Genomic DNA, 19,128 nt, shown 5'->3' on the forward strand with positions numbered 1-19,128 from the left:
TGAAGCTTGAAAAGTGGCTAGTGAAATGAGGGTCAGATTTCAGAGATTTATTTTGCTACAAAAGTTGGCTTGTGTGAATATTCGAGCACTTCGAATATTTGACCAAATGTTACAGCATTAGAGTTCGCTTTGAAACAAATTTAAATTATTCTAAATTTCGAAGTATTTGAAATGAATGAATAGGCATGTAACCCCCTATAAAGGTGGTTTCACTACGTCAAAGGGTGCTATATTGTGAATACATGTATCCGGGGGGGAAATCTGCATTGCCGCGAAGCCCCACTTCAAGGTTAAGTGAACAAATTACCCTCGCAACGATTCATAATTCTTTAAGTTTAAAAGCTCATTATACCGGCTTATAGTATAGTAAATTTTAAAATGTAACATATTTTACAGGTTATCACCTGCATTCTACCGACAGTCAAACCTGCTACTATTCGAAGTTTCCCTTTGAACCAAAAAGAATGATATTTGCACATGGCTAGCTTCAATTTTAAAAAACATTGTGCAGGTTAGTTGGGTCATGACAAATATGCTCATTTTTTTTTATATGTGATATATACTATTCAAATTCGATTCAAAATTATTCGACCAAATAACTATTCACTTCAAACCTGAAATTTACTATTTGCACAAGCCTATACAAAACCATATGAAAGTAGCTGACTCTCTTTGCAAAGCAACATTAAAAGATGTCGGTATCAACTAAGCGGAAAATGCAAGAGAATGGCACAGGCATAATGTATGTGGTGATGCGGTGGCGGGGCTTCTTAAGCTTCACAGATAATTTCGCATTGTTCACTTCAAGCAGTGCTATACCGCTTGATGTCATCTTGGCTTCCCTGACATGATTTCTGCGATCCTAAGCTTGGTGCACACTTCACCACAGCCAATGGTGGGATAGGCAAAACTGTTGGCTCTTACGTGTAGCGCAGCCACTGATGAAGTGCAACGACTGGTCACCACAATAGTCTAAATGAAACACCACACTGCCAGTTAGGAGGCTTACACATCTAGGGCCAGTGGCAGGGAAAGAGTTAAGATAACAAACCGCCTGATCGCCACAGCCCTTTTTCTCTAGCCTTTATTTTCAGGTGAATGCGCTGCTGCCCGTGACAGCCGAGACAAAACGCCACTTCTGAATCATTGCCGTCTCTCTCTTTCATGATCCTGTAGCGTCAAATCGTTACACACCGCATTTTACGACTTGACAGTACTACTAATAGCACGTTAAAAAGAAATTCTCAGAATTTCTTTTTAATCACTCGGCTGTCCTGCCCACACTCGGCTGTCCTGCCCTTGACCCAACCACCTCCACATTTTGCCCGCAGGGGTTTTTAGCTTGCCTTGTTGTAGTCGCACATCTTCCAGAAGAAGACGAGCAGCTCCTGGTGGCAGGCGATGCGCTTGGCCGAGTGGGGCAGGTAGGTGCGCATCAGCGGGTTGTTCAGGAGCCGCGTGAAGCCCTTCAACACGAAGGCAAAGTCCTCCTCTCGGTGGATGCGCGACAGGTAGTTGATGAAGAGGTTCTCGCACCAGGCCTCACCTTCGGGGCCCTGCACCCGCAGATGAGCTTATTAAACAGGCTGCATAAGCAGGCGTGTGCCCAGACTAAACAAGGAACCATGGCATTGAATCCCCGCCGACAAGGTGCACAACAATGATGGCGACAAAGATACGCTTAACATATGAAATCTCAATGTATGTCATTATAAATTTATCGACCTATAATTCAGGCTTGACAAGAATCATTCCGAAGCCTAAAGATGCAGCAATCCAGTATACTGGATTTGCTGTAAAACACGAGACATTATTGATGAAAATGCTTTCAACACAAGGTGTTGTTGTAGCCAAAGTGCCAACAAGTGGTTTTGTCTCCTCCAAGTCAGCAACAAGGAGACAAGACCACTTGTCAAAATGTTGGCTCTGGCGACCCCCCGTGTTCAAGGATTTTTCACCTCTTCACAAGTTTCCATCTTCCTCGGAACTTCTGTCTTAAAGGGGTGGTGCCATCAAATTTCAAGGCTATAACAAACCTGTTGCGGGTTTCCTCTGTATGCAAGGACATTCCACTCGAAGGGTCGGACACAGCAAACGTTTAGAATATATTTTAATTCACTTCCAAAGTGTACCTAAATGCCCATCCTCCCGATCAAAACCCATCGCTAGCGCGCCAACACTGACGTAGATCTGTAGGATGGGCAACGAAAGTTGTAGTGACGTCACACCAGACCTGCTGTGGTGACGTGAGTGACTTCCGGACCTCCGCCACCTCCACAACGTACGTACCGGCTATAGTGAACTAGAATATATTCTACTTCACTACAGTACCGGCAAAGCATCGGTTGCTACATCGCTCGCCGAGTTTCGATCGCTTCCTGGCTAAGTGCGTCACAGCCTTGTGTGGTCACGTGACCAAGCCCCCTACACTTCTACATCACCGCCCAACCTCGGCGCCCAGAAACCGAAACCGAAAGTTGTTCCCATCAAAAGGCGATATTAAATTATTTAGCGAGAATACATGAATCTTGGTGTGCGCATCATGCTTCCTGGAGATATAGGAAACGCTTACAGCAAAGAACGCGCAAGCCACAAATTTGGTGGCACCACCCCTTTAAGAAACATTAGTGTTGCACAAGTGCCTAAAAAAAGTGAATCAATATGCCGCTGCACGCACATACCCTTTTCTGTGACGTTCCATCCATTTTCGACAACTGTCATGCTTCCGCTAAGATAAATGAAACAGCATATGTGCACATGTGTGCCTGGCAACATAAAAAAAACGAACTGTACAGTGATGGCTAAATGATGACAGGATTGCTCACAAAGGTCACGGCCTACTGCTTCACTTATCACCACACTCGTTGGCGGAGACAAGGGTGCGTTGGGTGTCGCCTGTTTTTGTACATAATGTATACAAAATGCTTAATTTTCATCACGTTAGGAGTATGTCAAAATATTAAAAATGTTAAAATAGTGTTTTAAGTACATTCTCCTACCTATTAATAAACCATCTCTGCCATTTAAAATAACAAAAATATTGAGAGTGAACGACACGGATTTCTGGCATATATTTTCCCCTCAAATGGTTTGCTGTCGAAAATTCAAGCTGCCCTCAAATGTTTACAAAAGCTTTTCTATCAAAATATCTGATAACTTGTGTCTCAAGAAAAGCCCTTCCACAAAGTATATGTTTGCAGAGGAGTTTGCAAAAGAACATTTCTTGAGACACAAAATATCATACAATTCCATGAAAGAATTCAGAGACAGTTGAAGAACAAGTTGAAGCAGTTGGCATGTAACAACTGTACTTGTCACGTGCTTCAACGTACTATCGGCGTCAAGTGAAACGCGAACAGCGGAGTGCATGGCACAAGCATTAGTGATGGTACAGTGCACGCCGTCCAGTCATCACGACTGAAAGGCGCGCACATCTGGTGTGGCAGCACTGCGCGATTGCCCTATAGTGAAATATTTTTGCTTCTGTTCTAGTTCTGATATTTGAAAGGAAAAAATAAAAGACATGAAGGAACAAAAAAGTGAAACGACCAAAAGCGCCAGGCGCGCCCACGTCGGCCGCCTTTATTACCATATCAGAACTAGAACAGAAGCGAAAACACGCACAATAAGGGGATTGCACAGTGCTGCCAAACCGGATGTGCGCGACTGGCAGTGACTTGACGGCGTCACTAAACCTTTGCTAATGCTTGGGCCACGCGCTCCGCTGTTCGCATTTCATTTGACACCGATAGTACGTGGTCTCTCCTGTACAACAATCTCGCTTGAGCAAAATCTAAGTTTTTCTCTCGATACGCACCGCACCGTTGCTACCGGCGTTGTTCTGCTGCTGGGGCGGCCGGAAGTCGTGGTCCAGGGTGACCACAAGTAGCTGCAGCGCAACTTCGACGAGCGGTTCTCGATGGTCGGCAAAGAGCAGGTGGTTGAAGGGCAGGCCGTAGCCGACGGGATCGTAGCCACACACGATGTTCAGCAGCGAGGTGAACAGAGGCAACGCGTGCCTGCAAGTCAATGCACGGCAATATCTTTCTCACTAGGAAGCATTTTCCCATTTCCAAGATGTCAATGCGTACTTCTCGACAAGTATACTTGCGCTTCGTTCTCAGTCACGTAGCTAAGATAACTAATGAAAAAAAAGGCAGCAAGACCACTCATGCTAGTTATTACACCTATGAACACGCTTAGAAAGCACGCATGCACGTAGCATATTTTGAAGCATATTTTAGTTACAGTCAGTGTTGTGCCGTCGTATTCTGAAGTGCGTGGATTAGGTGAGCTATCTCACCGATGTGAAGTAGCCCAGGAAACCTTATCCTTAACCCCGGAAAACTCATCAGAAATTTCTCTAAATGTAACTAAACTATTAATCTAGAACAGCCAAAGTGAACTATTTGTGATAAGTAAGGGGCACAAGGGAAAGTGCCGAATGATGAAAAGTTTCGACGGTGCGCGATGGTACGTGAGGAATGGGAAAATTCCTCGATGGTGTGCACCTCTGCCACGTCCACGTACGCGAGTGGTCGGAGGAGGGCTCGTGGCATGCAACCCGAGCCATGGCGAAAAACGCAAGAATAGGGACCGGGCATTGCCTGTGGGGCATTGGTCAACCCCATCGCGTACCATCACCACATTTCGTCGATTGGCACATGCCCCTTCACACCATTCAATATGTAGTCTACTTTACACACACTCTACAGGCACAAACTAAGTAACCAAACACATAGCCCAGACAAAAATCCCTAAGATTTAAAACCCAAGTCACTCTAGCCCAACCAGTAGAATATTACAGTAGAGTGTTACAGTAGAGTGTCCAGTAGAGTATTACAGTAGAGTGTTACACTAGAGTGTTACAGTAGAGTGTTAGAGCGTTACTCAAACATGATTAAAACAACTTACAAAATTTGAGTTTCTTAATCTTAGTTACTGCCTGCAGCCAACTGAATATTAAATCTGTGTGTTGGTCATTTAGTCCCAGCTCAGGCTGCAGATTTGAAGACAAGGCTGCTCCAAATGCAGGCTGTGGAATTATTCAGTTTCTTCTGCCATTTCGCGCCCCATTGCCTTAATATGCCTACAGTGTTTTTTATAATGTTACCTCAAGCAAGAGTGATAGCTTCATGTCTTAAGGTAATCATTGGCCGAAAACAAGACAAACACAAAGACGCGAGGCATTGTTCTCGCACTGTTCTCATCTCATGCCTTTCTGTACGTTGTATCGTATTTTTTTTCTTGTATAATCCGCCCCAGCATATAACCCGTGCCCCCAACTACAAGCTGTGGAAAAATAAGATTAGAAAAAAAATTCCCGCATATTGTAATATTCTGCCTTCCTTGCATTACTGTGAAGCAGTGCCATGAAGTAAACTTGTGTGCTGAAATTGGTGTATAACTCGTACTCTTACGTTAGCTGCTAATTTTCTGTATATTTAGTGCGGGACATATGCGAGAAAATAGAGTAAGCTGGCTGCGTAGATCAGACTCCCTAAACATAGCACATTCTTGTTTCATTTCAATATCTCTCAGTTCAATTGCATCTTAAATTACATTGTTTACGCACCACAGGTGCCTCTGAGCTTATGACCTCTGACTTATGTAAAAAAAAGGAACTTTTCAATGCACCTGTTGTCAGCTGACGTGAAGAAGTGAATCCACTTGTTGGGCTGCTGGTGGGCCTCTGTGCAGACATAGATGGCATCAGGCCATTACAGCAGTGCACACAAACAGCTAAATAAGTAAGCTTTGCATTGTAAAAGTTGCACATAGGCTCGCACTGTCGAAGCTCTACATGTACAGTAGACTCTCAGTAAACGGAAATCTGTTAAACGGAACTGCTGCTTAAATGGAACCACTGAATCTGATATGATTGGTTTCGTACATGAATTCTGCACCCCTGTTCATCTCTCAGTAAACGGAACTCCTGTTAAATGGAACACATTTTCCTGGTCCCTTCAGGTTCCGTTTAACGAGAGTCTACTGTATTTCATATTGAAGAAGTTCTGTGTTAAGCTTACTCATCTTGAAAGGTGTGCTTAGTTAACACAGACACAGTAGTACAGGACGAATAAAATACAGGAGGATACACAAGATTGAGTGTCACTGCCACGTGTCCGTACGTCAGTATTTTATTCGTTACTTACTACTGCGTCTGTGTTAACTAAGCACGCCTTTAAAGATGAATGAACACCAACTGGCCCACTTTATATAGCTCTCCTCAGAGAAGTTTGTGTTCCTAAAATTCCACATAAGCTTCCATTCTAAAGGTTCCCCATAAGGTTTCACATTAGAGCATGCACATACCCTTTCACATGAAGTTCCACATGAAGCTTGCATTATAAAAGTTTTACATGAACTTTGCAGTGAAATCTTCCACATAAAGTTTGCATTATAGAAGTTCCATGAAAAGGACTGCATACAAAACTTCACCAGCAGAAAGTTCCTGCTCAACTTTTATTTTTGATGCTTTCTCCGCATAGTGTATTCTTTCAGAACTTACAAGAAAATACTAGTAACGACAGTAAAAAAGCATCTAGCAATCCAGCCTCGGGAAGTATAACTCGTTATGCTAATAACGCATTACCAGTAACCACTTCTTTCTTCAAGTAATGTCCAATGGTAACTCGTCACCTTTTCATTCAAGTGACTTGTAAATCTGACAATGTCACTTTTTACAAGAAAATGGCAATGTTATTCTGTTACCTCTACTAAGACACATATGGTTGGGTTTAACAAATAATGATGCTTTACTGATGGAAGAAAACGCAAAAAAGTCGTGAGGATAGCACTGATATGTGTATACTCATCAGAGAAAGGCAATGATCCCTCTTAGACATGTATCTAACTCAAAATTAATTATACTGTTTGTGACTTACTGTACATCCCATGTTTTTATACCATGTTTTTTTTTTTGTATAACCAAAGAAAATTAAAACCGTGTCAAATGGGCCTTTCTGATCGTGACCAGGGCTGATCCGGGCTTATGTGCGAAAGGGTTACATTTTTTCAAAAGAATAAACCAGTTGCTAGTTTGCGTTGAACGTGCCATCTTCTGTTTTTCGGCCAGCGTAGTGTCTACTTAGAGCAAGTTTAACACTGTTTAACTGTAGCACGGTTACATTTTTGCCAGTAATGTGACCACGATTGCTCTCACCCTGTGAAGTTAGGTACATGGTCTGCGAGAAGCAGGTGAGTAGCAGCTTGAGTAGCTCAAGCCGGTTCTGGTCGTGCTGCGGCACGCAGGGCGGCGAGTGGGCAAAGCCAACGCCCGACGCCCAGATGTACTCGCAGCTGTCCAGGGACCACGGCTCCTCCGGTTGCTCCTGCGACAACGAAACACCGGGTGTCAATCGTTCGTGCAATGACTGTCGAACCGCTCACTGCGAGCCGTGTACTGGTGAACGTACCGTAGTAGTCCAAACGTCATCGAGACAACTGGGGCGTATAACAGTGGACGTAAGAAATGGTCCGTGTATATTCAACGGGATACTTTGCGACTTTGTGGCATGAAAGAAAAAAAAGAAAGAAACCAGTAACAACCAAAGTTGAGCATGTATTTAGGTGGGTCATAGCCCAAGTCCCAAAGTGACCTGGGCTATGACCAATGCCGTAGTGGAAGGCTCTGGATAATTTCGACCACCTCGGGATCTTTAATGTGCACTGCCATCACACAATACACGAGCCTCTTGAATTTTGCCTCCGTAGAAATGCAAGGGGCCCGTGTCTTTGCAAGCGCCAGTGTGTGTCTTTCTTCCCTTCGTCCTTGTCTTTTCGCACCCACATCCAAGCAGCCACCACCACAGCTGGAATCAAACTCGTGTTTTTTGGGTCAGCAGCCAAGCACCGTAACCACTCGGCCACCGCGGCAGCGAAAGCATGTATTTAAGTGGACAAAGTCTTCACAAGAGAGAGAGAAAAATAGACGAGGGAGAGGTGACACATGCATGGCTTACAAATAAAATTTTCAAAGTACTAGATGATAGCCAGTGCTGTGGATAAACTAACCGGCAATGACAAAAGAAAGTGCCTTTCTTGTCTCTGTTTACCTGAGCCTCAGCATCAGCGCTCACTTACGTACCTTCAAGTGTCGCAGTAACTATCTCAATGACTCGGCCTTCTACAGCTTATAAACACACAAATGAAGGAGGTCGAAAGCTGGGACAGAGAGTGCAAGACATTTTATTAGATGATACTTTGGAGTACAACAGGGTTCAAACAATGACACAAACGTGGCATCCCTGCCAACAGCGTGCAGTTCTCATTGCTCAGCTTTTGCAACGACTTGTTTTCATGAATTGTTTGGATTGTTGGTATGATTAACTTGCCACAGCAGTAAGTTTAAGCATACCTCAAAAAGCCGTTTAAGCTCTCTTTCAAGGTATGCTCTGCCTTCCCATTATCCTGTGTTCATGTCTGCACGCCTAACGATTACCGCAGCGAATTATCCCTACCGACCACCTCAACGTTCTGCCAAACCAGATTACCTGCTGGGTGCTACTGTTGACAACAGCCACACTAAAGTTGAGCTTATGAGGTCCTTAATGAACATTATGGATTTCAAAGGTGGCTTTAAAGAATGTACAGTAGCACATTGAGCAAAAGAATCTTGCTAAGTACACACCTCATGTAAACATATCATAACTATGCACTGAACGGAATTGTGTGCTTTCTCATCAGTATGAATTTCCATCTCTTTATGTATATGGCTGCAAATGAAGCAAGAAATGAGACTCACACAGAAATGTTGACTAACTTATGCATTACATTTTTTTACACCAATGAAAACCAACTTCATCTCTCTAGCAAGAATATATGATGAAGGATAAATGATACAAAGCAGTGTCATGTCCCTATGCCCTCGCTTGTGAACGTGTCTTATTTTCGTGCAAGCTTTTATTTTCAAGCATGTTGAACCAACTGTGCCAAGAATGAGTTTTACTACAGTGTCATGAAACTTCCGCAGGATGTACAGTAGGAAAAAGAACAATGTGTTGGCTGGTCAAGCTTCTGTCAGTGCATGCATGTTTGCACTGTAAAAACTGATGTACAGGGGGGACGGAAAGAAATGCGAACAGCATGGCACGTTTTTTCCATCACGATCTCACCTTGGTGGCAATAAAATGATGCTAGAGTAGTCCTGAATTGTATTCCGGATGACTCTAGTGGCTTTTTATTACCATCCAGGCTACAACCGCCCGAAAACAAATGTGAAACGGCAGATAATGTAGATGCCACACTGTTCGCGTTTCTTTCCATCGCCCTGTACCTTCTTTGAGGCAATAGTATACGCACTGCCAATGATCTGACGCAATTTGCGTGAATTACGTCGACTACTACTACAGTCGAACCCGGGTATATCGAACTCGCCAAAAAACGTTTATTAGTTCGATATATGGCATAATTCGATATAGGCCCGCTATAGGATTTTGACACAAAGGCACATAACAATAAGAAAAGTACTTTATTAATATGGTGGCTTACTTGTGTGCCCTACTTTGGAACAAAATAGTCCTGGATTTTCTTCTGTGTCAACGACTTCGCTGCCTGCGACAGCACGCACGCCTCCACGTTGCCCAACGAGTCGGAGCAGCTGAGGCCGCAACCTTCCACATTCACGCAATAGCGCCAGACCAACGCAAGTGCACTAATCACTTCGGAGGATGTAGGCAATGGGCCATTGTCAATTTCCTTATTGCTGTCGCTTTGGCTCGTGGTCGGCACGACGTCTGCAACGTAGTCCTCATCTTGTCGCTCACCCATGATGGCGACATCATCGTCCGCACTGACGAACTCGTCGAATGTCAATTCGTCGATAGCGCCCGGGAACTCTGCCAGCTCGCGAGTTTCGCGGCGAACGGCAAATTCTGCCTCTTTGCACAAGCCATGACGACAGCGCGCCAATAAAGTTCACAGAGCACCAACAGGCAACACCACCAGCACGGACCACGCTGAATGAGGACTCGAGGAAAACAGGCAGCAGCAGGCACACAAGCATAAAGAAAGAAAAAATGGCGCTCACTACTACCGCCTCCGCGCCTCGGAGAAAGCACGACGGCCTCTGATTGGCTGTAAGCGCTGCGAGCGGGCCAGGATCATTTCTTGCAGGGGGGTGTTCGCCCGTGCACAACCGGGTCTAAACCACTTTTTCTAGGGTGGCGCCAGCAGTTTTCCCCACCACCACGAGGGAAAGCCAACTTGCTGGGGCACTTTTGAGGCACATGGAGTTTGATATATCGGTTGTCGTTGCTATTTTCGTTCGATGTAACAGTAACTTTTGCTATATATTCTCAATGTTAATTTACCGTGTTTAGAAATTGTTTGATATACGGGATAATTTGATATAAACGAGTTCGATATAGTCGGGCTCGACTGTACGTGCATGCCATTCATAGGGCAAGACGCTTGCTATACGCTTGAATGTTTTCTGGCTGACTGCACCCATGTTTCATGCAAGAGTGTGTGCAGTGAGCTGTTTTTGTGGTTGCAATGTTGTTTTGCTGCTGTGCCGCCTACAGCTGCTAAAGTCAATGCAGGCTGCAAACAATGAACACTTCTACTGGCTGTGTTTTGATTAATGCCTACTAAAAATGTGCAGTACAGTTCTAATGTTGCCATGCAGGTTACTATGATTGCAGTGAAATGTTTGCTTCTTGTCACTCTGCTTTTAGACTAATAAGCGTGAAGACCCTAAAGCTTAGCTACTTACAGGGCCAGACTTCTTTGAACAGGACACTGTGAAATCCGGGCAGAACAGCAAGTCCTGGAAAAAAAATAATAAAAAAGATGGCTGGTTATTTCCAAGACAAGGCCAACAGTCACTAACTTGTGCAATGATCTACATAACTTGAGCAAAGTTTAGCTGCATGAAACATTGCCAGAAAGAAGACTATAACTGCTGCCTCGCGTGCAAACGTACCTGTCTCAATACACCTGTCATTAAGAAATGAAAGCTTTCACATACAGTATGGTTTACTCTAGGAGGAAAACACGTTTCTGGGAGCAGGGGAGAGCCAACGCTAACATTTGTTTGCATTTTCAGGGAAAAGCAGCTGGTATCATGCCTTAAGCATCCATGTGTTTATCCAGGATTCTAGTTTGGGAAGGAGGTGTCGCCTATTTGTGGAGTGCGTACAGAAGAAACTGCGATCATTCTCGGCGACCTTCTTGAAAATATGGGGGGTTATCGGGGTTTTACTGGGTGGGAGGGGGGGCGTTGGGGCGAAGTGTGTAAACCACTGCATCCACAGATGAAAACAAAAAAGCCATCATTCCTGACGCTATTTATTAAGGCGAAAGCCGTACCTCATCAGATGCTGGCTTTGAAAAACAGGGCATGCACTACAGAAAATCACGTGACCTCTCAACCATGACCTTGAAAAACAGGGTTCGAGTTCGAATGGAATCCAGGCACTCAGCGTGGCAGTCAAGCATTCTACCACAGAGCCACACCAACCCTTGCAACTAAATACCCAATACAAGCATCATGTTGGGCGAGGACTCAAGTTAACCGATGTAACATTGCGTGGTGGAAGCGTAGAAACGCACCAGGCATCACAAAATGTGAACTGCATAACGAGTGACTGGTGTGAAGCTTCCCACCTATTATAAATGGCTCAGCCATCATTAAGCATTAACAACATCAGCCACAGCATCAACAACGTATGCTTGCCTTACAGATGCGCAGTGGGTACTTTGCTAAAGTCTGCACACCTTTGAAAAAGACACAAAAGGACAAAAATGCGTGCATGAGGCATCAAAGGGTTGATTCAATGCAAACGTGTGTACTTGCTCGTTGTGGCTCATTTGTCTTACATGAGTGCAGCGAGGCATTCACCTACATGTGTTGCAAGAGTGCGACACCTGCTGCATTTTTTTACGTGTAGTTTACGGCACAATATTTAGCAGGTGTTCCCCTTTTATGAACGTGCAACACTACACATCAGCTGTCCCAAATAAATGTCACCAAGAACTTAAAGATTAGAATGCTCATGGTGAACAGAGATCATTATTTTAAAAGGCGTTATTCACACTAATAATTTCCACAAAGTTAAATTTCGTTGCACAGGTAAAGTAATGCACAAGTTATTAAAAATCATGCAACTAGCCTATACTCACACACAGTGCCGTGATAAGTGACTGGGCCAGTGACTCCGTCTGAAACAGTAAAAGAGGCAACATGGCTGCTGTAAGTAATAGAAATTTGAATCCTCGGCAAACTATGACAACGACATGAATCACTGATGCTTGTCCCAATGTGAGAATCAGCATAATGCTGGCCCTACATGTCCCACTGAATTCATAGAACTGTGTTTACAAAGTGTTGTTCAAAATCATTTAGCTGCAATGCCGTTCCTACCTAACGTGCTTCAGTGGGTGACCTAAACAGCGATTTTTTAGGATTGAGAAAGAATTTCACAATAAGCTTATTGCATTTCTGTGAGCAGCAATGGTGCAGAATTCATAACTGTGTTTATCACTAGCTGTACTTACCATAATAGAATAACAGAAAAGTCTACCCTTATTCCACAAAGCCAATTCGTATTGCACGTGAGCGTACTTTCTGTCATATAATTCTGCCTTCATTGGTTATCATCTCGCTGTTCCTGCTCCATCCACACTATTACACAGCGATGAAGCACTGAGTACTTTTTCTCAAGTGCCGATATTGAACAGACCACGTGCCTCTTCAAGCGCTGAGTTATGGCAGATGCCAAAGCTCTGCACCATACCGCTTGTGCAAGTTGTCACCACACCAGCTGTACCTGATATGTCATACACGACGCCACTCACCTACACTTACGTAGGCCATCCGCCATGACAGCTGCACTGCTGACCTCATTCATGGCATCGTGCCAATTTTTATCACGCAGCTTCATACACCCACATCACGAATGTTCAGTGTGAGGGCATATGCGCTCACGTGTAATAAACCTTCGAATTTATGCAGCATGCACCATGTCGACATTTGCCAGCAGCAAATGTCAAAAAGATATTTATGGCGGCGCAACTTCATTAATAAAGTTCTTTGTCTGTCTGTCTATCTGTCATACAAAAGGGTAACCATTAAGAAGTGATTTTTTAGGAGACAAGTGTTCAAAACAGAAGTGTGCATTTGAATAAAATATCTGTACTAAAGGTAAATTAAATAAAACACCTGTACTGAAAGTTAAACCTTAGTATCATTTTCTTCCTCATTATCAACATGTGATCAATGACTATATGCTTTAACACTGCACACAGATTATAAGGTTAGCATCGCTATTTCATGGCCATCAGAAAATACAGCATCTTGGGACACGTCGAATATCCAAGCAGTTCAGAACTGTAGCCAGAAAATACTTACAGCTCTGCAGAATTTAGCACATACGAGTATAGAACATACAAATATAACAGGTTCCACTTGCTTAGAATGTGGCTATAAGCTTTCATTCGGATCCTGCGGTCTGCGAACCTTTGACGTTGACATAAATTGTCTCGTTCACTCAAAAGGCTAGAGTTCTACAGTTTTAGGACAAGCACAAAGTGCTACAGCTGTCATTCGTTGAAAATGCCCGCTTCTGAATTTGGAGCTCCGAGCACGGACGCTTTAACTGCAAATTAATGAATCACGATAATACTCCTGCCATTGATACTCTGGCATCAACACTCCCGCCAGTACCTGTGCTCCTCCATTGGCGGCTGCGTCGTCCTCGGCTGATCCAGGAAGGCTGGACCAGAAGAAGCCTCGCCAGTCCGAGTCCTCAAAGATGTACGGCAGGATGCGTGTCAGCAGCCGCACACAGTTGAGCACTGCACGCAATTACCCATTACATTATTTAAAAATACGCACGAATTACCGTAATAGCCAATGTCTGTATTCTTCCATTGTGCGCACCTTTACTCTCTTTGATACTCTTGCGCTCTCATTGTTGTGATAATTCACGACTTATTGAGAGTTTACTCTCAATAAATTTATTTTTAATTTATTCTAAATTTATTCGACTTTATTCTTATGAATAACAATGTAACAAACATTTCATTGTATGTTTCCAGTATAGATTATGCTTATGCTACCATTGTGTTCATTTACTGCATTGTGTGCACCTCCAATTACTCTTTACATGTGACAATTTTGCACTATTAATGTTCACTTGACTTGAACTACTTCAAATATATTTTTTCATAATAGCCTCCGCTGCACTGCTTACAGCATTGCAGTGAACTGCTTTTGCACGCAGTGCTGCAAGCTACACATGTATGCATTTCATACATACCTGTACAGGCTATCATTTTATTAGGTCTGCTGCTTTATTAAAGTCTATCAGCTTTAGTAGTGTATGAAGTCTTTCTGGCTATAGTCTATTGAAGCAAGACAGGCTATCAGGTCCATCGCATGATAGAATAGACCAATACAAGCTTTATTCGTCAATCAGGTCTATCATTTCATAATCCAGCAGAATGAAAGAAATAAAAAGAAGTAAAATATTTCTATTGGAATTTTTCGTAGGGTTGCCACCAGATGCCTACACTGATCGTATCCTTCGTGAGACTGTTCCATTTTTGGTTGTTCCTAAAGCACACCGCTGCCCTGAGCTTGTACCTCCCGAAACCATGTGAGGTGTATTTATTTAATACTGTGGACATTTATCAGGTACTTCCCCATCCTCTCTACACGACTATCATCATGTGTATGCTCTTCTTCATCATTGCTTTGAAAACATGTCTTCAATGTTGTTCGTGCTTGCGACTTTAGCTGCGCCTTTGCACCTCAGTAAAGGTTGGCCTAACTGTTATGTCCCACGTGGTGGATATCATCTTATATAAGGCAATATCTTATTAAGTACGGTAAAAAGTTGGGCGAGTTGGTATTTGTTCATGATGACTGAGGGGTGCGAGAAAACGGCACACAACGAAAAGAAGTACACGGGATTTCTTATGCAATATGGCAATTATGCAATATCTTATATTCAATTATGCCATGATACTGTTTCAATGTTGACGTGAAAATGATGTTACGAGTTGGGCACCGCAAAATGCACAGGAAAGACAAAAGGTACAGTTACACAGCAAGGAACAAAATGAGAGCGACGAAGGGTCAGAATACCGGCTGTTTGCTGGGCAGCCGTGTTGCAGAGGGAGTCGGCAGCGCGCACCAGCCTTTCGACTGCCTTGTAGCACAGGGTGGCCAGGTTCGAGGGGGCCTCCTCGCGCAACGCCCGGATTTCGGCTGCGGGCACCAGGGCAAACACATCCTGGACGCTCTGCAGCCCCGACTCGCCCCAGAACTGCTCCCAGAATGCTTCGTCACGGGCCTCGATCGGCTGAACACACATACACACAAAAAAATCTTTTAAATGTGGTACAACGATATCACAAGAGTGTGCGAACATTTGAAATCTTCAAATTGAATATTGTCCTATTCAAATCCGTCTTCCTTACAGTCAATGCAAGTATTTGTAGAATAATTCACAAACACTTCAAAATTTCAACTGTGTACAAGTAAACACAAAATTGGTGCGAAAGTATAACAAATTTCACCCCTGTAACCACAGTATCGACACACCAGACTGCCAGACCCACAGCAGTGCAGTTATGACCCGCAACACAGGTCCCTTCTCAACTTTATGAATGAAACACAACTGCACAATTATGTGTAAAGAGTATTGATGCCATAGGACAAACTAAAGAAATCAAAAAAGCATAAAACATAAAAGCATGTGCAGTGTATCAGGCTACATTTGTTTACACACTATGCATGTAAGTAATGTGCGTACTTGTCCCTGATGCCCCATTTGAGGTTTCAGTGCCGAAATAATGAACATTTTGTGACCATTTCTTAATATTAATTGTAAAATGGCTTTTCAGTATTTGAAAACTAAGAAAACTATGTGATATTTGATTTACTCCTAATACTATTCAGTACATTCTCATAAATTACTATTCACAGACCGCTAATATTACAAATCACTTGGATGGAGTGGTGCTAATCTTGAGGTTCCAGCATTTTTCCTAAGTGAATGGCACACTTTGGCACTGAAATTTAATAGTTCAAATGCACAGAGATAAACATGTACTACACACACACACACACACACATACACACACACACACACACACACAGATTTTTCATTTCTGTAACATTTCTAATCTACATACCACATGGCACAGCTGTGGCAAAAGCTAACTTAAAAGAATCTGTTTTTGAGGAAATAAACACCGTATTTATCCCATGAAAGCTTAGTCTAATCCATGAGAGTGCTGAAAATAATCCATTTAGCACTGTTAGCCTTTCTAAGACCACTTATCAGAGCCAGGCCATCATGGTCGCTTTTGAAAGAACATTTTTGTGACTTGCTTTCCTACCAATAATTAGCCTTCAATGCTGCTTCAGAAGGAATCTATACCATGTAATGCTCTCTATTGAACTTTATTTGCATTTTTTTCACAATAACTTTTGCATGTTGCAAATTTTGGGAGCTGCACAATCTCTATGCTACTGACCCAATTTTCTTGATTTCGTTTTTCTTTTAATAAACTACACAGTGCACAACCACTATGACTGCTGTTAAGGTCATGGCAACATTTTGAGAACTTGTAGAAATCACCGGCCAAAATCCCCACTTCCAGTGTTGCGACTTTGAAATTTCACATCTTCATCTTTAAAATGCAGATAGAGACATTGAAATGTCAGAGCACACTTTCTGGGCTTTCAAAAACATACCTGCCTAATTATAGCATGCTTGCTGTAGTATTTTTTTTTACAATTTGCCACAAAAACACGTACAATGATAAACTTTCTTTACTACAAAGAAAGCATGCTAATTGCAGATATGTAATCAGCAAATGTGCGTGAGTTTGCTGAAAATTTTCTGTGTCTAGAGTCAAGAACAAAAATGTTTTTCTCTGAACCAATCTCCCCTCTGTATATCTGTTTTTAGAAACGTGTACTATCACCAACTGTGGTAGCTGATAGCATGGACTAGCCTCACACTATAATCTCTTTTTGTCGGTGTGCAGTTTCAGTTATCTAGGAAGCTTTATCATGTGCCCCTATGCATTTGCAGAGTTCCTCATTGGGTTGAGAAATTATCTACCGACGCAAATAGCAAAAACATCACTCAAAATAAGGTTAATATCACCTAATATATATGAAAAAGGCAGATATTAGTAGTAGTTTTCATACTGTAGAAGCAGCATCATATTAAAACTATCCCTTTAATCTCAATTTTTATCTGATGTAGTGGTAATGCACTGCTACGCATGAGGTCATGGGTTCGACTCCTGAACCAATATGACGGCTGTGTTTTGATGGGTGTGAATTTGCAATAACACCTGAGTACTTAGATTTAGGTGCACGTTAAAGAATCCCAGGTGGTTAAAATTGTTCCATACACTGCCACTATGTGGTGTGCCTTATAATCATGCCATGGTTTTGGCATGCGAAACCCCTGAATTGAATTTTTGAATTTAACCTTGGCTCATCTAAAAGAGTACCTAATTAAGATGCCCCATGTAAGAGTTTGTAAGTCTTTACAACTCTGTCATTCTGCTTACAAGAGAGTCGTTTATGTTTCTGTACATTAATATTTATGCTTCCACAGTTTAATGATCGAGTACTCAAAAGGTTTAAAACCTCGAACGTCATCAGTGATCTTTCAGTATCTGCAATTGTCATCTACGTCTTTCATGAAAGGAATCGAGAATACAAGAACAATATTCTAGCCGTCGCTGTGAAACTCTTAGAAAGGTCGTTCAAACGGTGAAAAAAAGAGAAACAAATGTTTGAACTCAACGAGAATTTTTTTTTTCGGTCCTTGGAAAGATAAAAAAATTCATTGAACGTGCAGTTTTCAAACAAGACAGAACTCTCGCCTCTTTTTTGAAGCATAACCGTATGAACCGTGCTGACAATTTTGGACAGTAAATAAGTTCTGCCGGTCCATTAATTCAGCCAGCCGAATACTAAAGCACACTTGAATGCTCACACACAGCTATGGCGTACACATTTCGAAATTGATGTACGTCTAAATTTTTTGTGGATGACTTGGTTTCATATATCTGAAGTCGACATGTCTTTATATAAGGACCTCTTTCTTCATGTATGAATGTATGCATGTATGTGTGTTGCATGTATGTATGTATAAATTCACAAAAAGTGGGCGTACTGCATGCTTAATTATAATGACCATCGTATAGACATCATCACAAAAACACGTTTAAAGGACATTGATAACTACAGCGTATCAACTTGCCGGTATATTGAGTCATACCCTCCATATTTTCTTGTAATGACAACTTATTTTGTCGGCGCGGTCCGCGTACGCAGTCAATAAATTCTGTTAATGTAATTAGTCCATCACAATCGCACTACACAAACCTACGCTCGGTATCGCACCGACGGAATCATTACAAACCGTGGACACGCGTGCAACGGAACAGTCCGCTACGGAGATCGATTTTTTCTTTCTTTCAAAGACCGAACACGAACATATTGTTATCTCCGGTCCGACTATGCACGCAATTCTAAATAAGCCCGCTGTGAGAGTTGCCATTTATAGACAAGGACTCAGGCGAAAGCGAGATCACGAAGGCACGTAAATTGGGAGAGAGCGAGCGATCAAAGAAATTACGGGAGTAGTGAGTGGGTCAAAGGCGCGCCCCTCTGTAGCCAACTTTCGGATGCCGCCACGATGCGTCGCGCGGCTGGATCCGATCGTTTTTTCGGAAGCACCTGTTTTCACTCAAAGGAGACGGCGCGTCGAAGCAGCTGTCGTAAGCTCGTACAACGGATGAAAAACAGAACGGTCAACGACGATCAAAATCGGCGACGGCCGCGCGACATGGCCGCGTCAGAGCCTACGCGCGCGCCGTGCCGTGCTCGCCGCGCAGCATATGCCGCCGCCACGCACCTGCGTTTTCGTCGTCAGCTGGATCACAGCCTTCCTAAAGTTGAGCTTGGAGTCGGTGTTGCCCATGGTGCCGGCCGCCGCACAGTTAGTGGTGTGTGGACGTGGAGCACCACGTCAAATCACCACCCGCGCGCGGTCGCCCAGCCAACGCACAACACCCGAAAATCGGAACCAACTCCGGTAGACCGCCGCGGCGGCCGAGAGATGCGCGGACGACGCCGGTGCGATT

At 43.2% G+C, this 19,128-nt stretch overlaps 1 protein-coding gene across 1 annotated transcript in view; it reads right to left on the reverse strand.

Moving 5' to 3' along the window:
* LOC119399762 (protein HID1) overlaps nt 1–19,113 on the reverse strand; it is a 39,163-nt gene extending 20,050 nt beyond the window's left edge. The window contains exons 1-9 of the mRNA XM_037666600.2: nt 18,900–19,113; nt 15,095–15,311; nt 13,670–13,800; nt 12,127–12,165; nt 10,718–10,771; nt 7,166–7,334; nt 5,638–5,692; nt 3,818–4,019; nt 1,347–1,556 (exon numbers count right to left, since the gene is read on the reverse strand). Of these exons, the coding sequence (XP_037522528.1) occupies nt 1,347–1,556; nt 3,818–4,019; nt 5,638–5,692; nt 7,166–7,334; nt 10,718–10,771; nt 12,127–12,165; nt 13,670–13,800; nt 15,095–15,311; nt 18,900–18,965 (1,143 nt within the window). The 5' untranslated portion in view covers nt 18,966–19,113. The remainder of the gene's footprint in view (nt 1–1,346; nt 1,557–3,817; nt 4,020–5,637; nt 5,693–7,165; nt 7,335–10,717; nt 10,772–12,126; nt 12,166–13,669; nt 13,801–15,094; nt 15,312–18,899) is intronic.
* Between the last annotated feature and the right edge of the window lie 15 nt (nt 19,114–19,128).

Source organism: Rhipicephalus sanguineus, chromosome 7 (assembly GCF_013339695.2).
Source record: "Rhipicephalus sanguineus isolate Rsan-2018 chromosome 7, BIME_Rsan_1.4, whole genome shotgun sequence".
NCBI classification, from domain to species: Eukaryota; Metazoa; Arthropoda; class Arachnida; order Ixodida; family Ixodidae; genus Rhipicephalus; species Rhipicephalus sanguineus.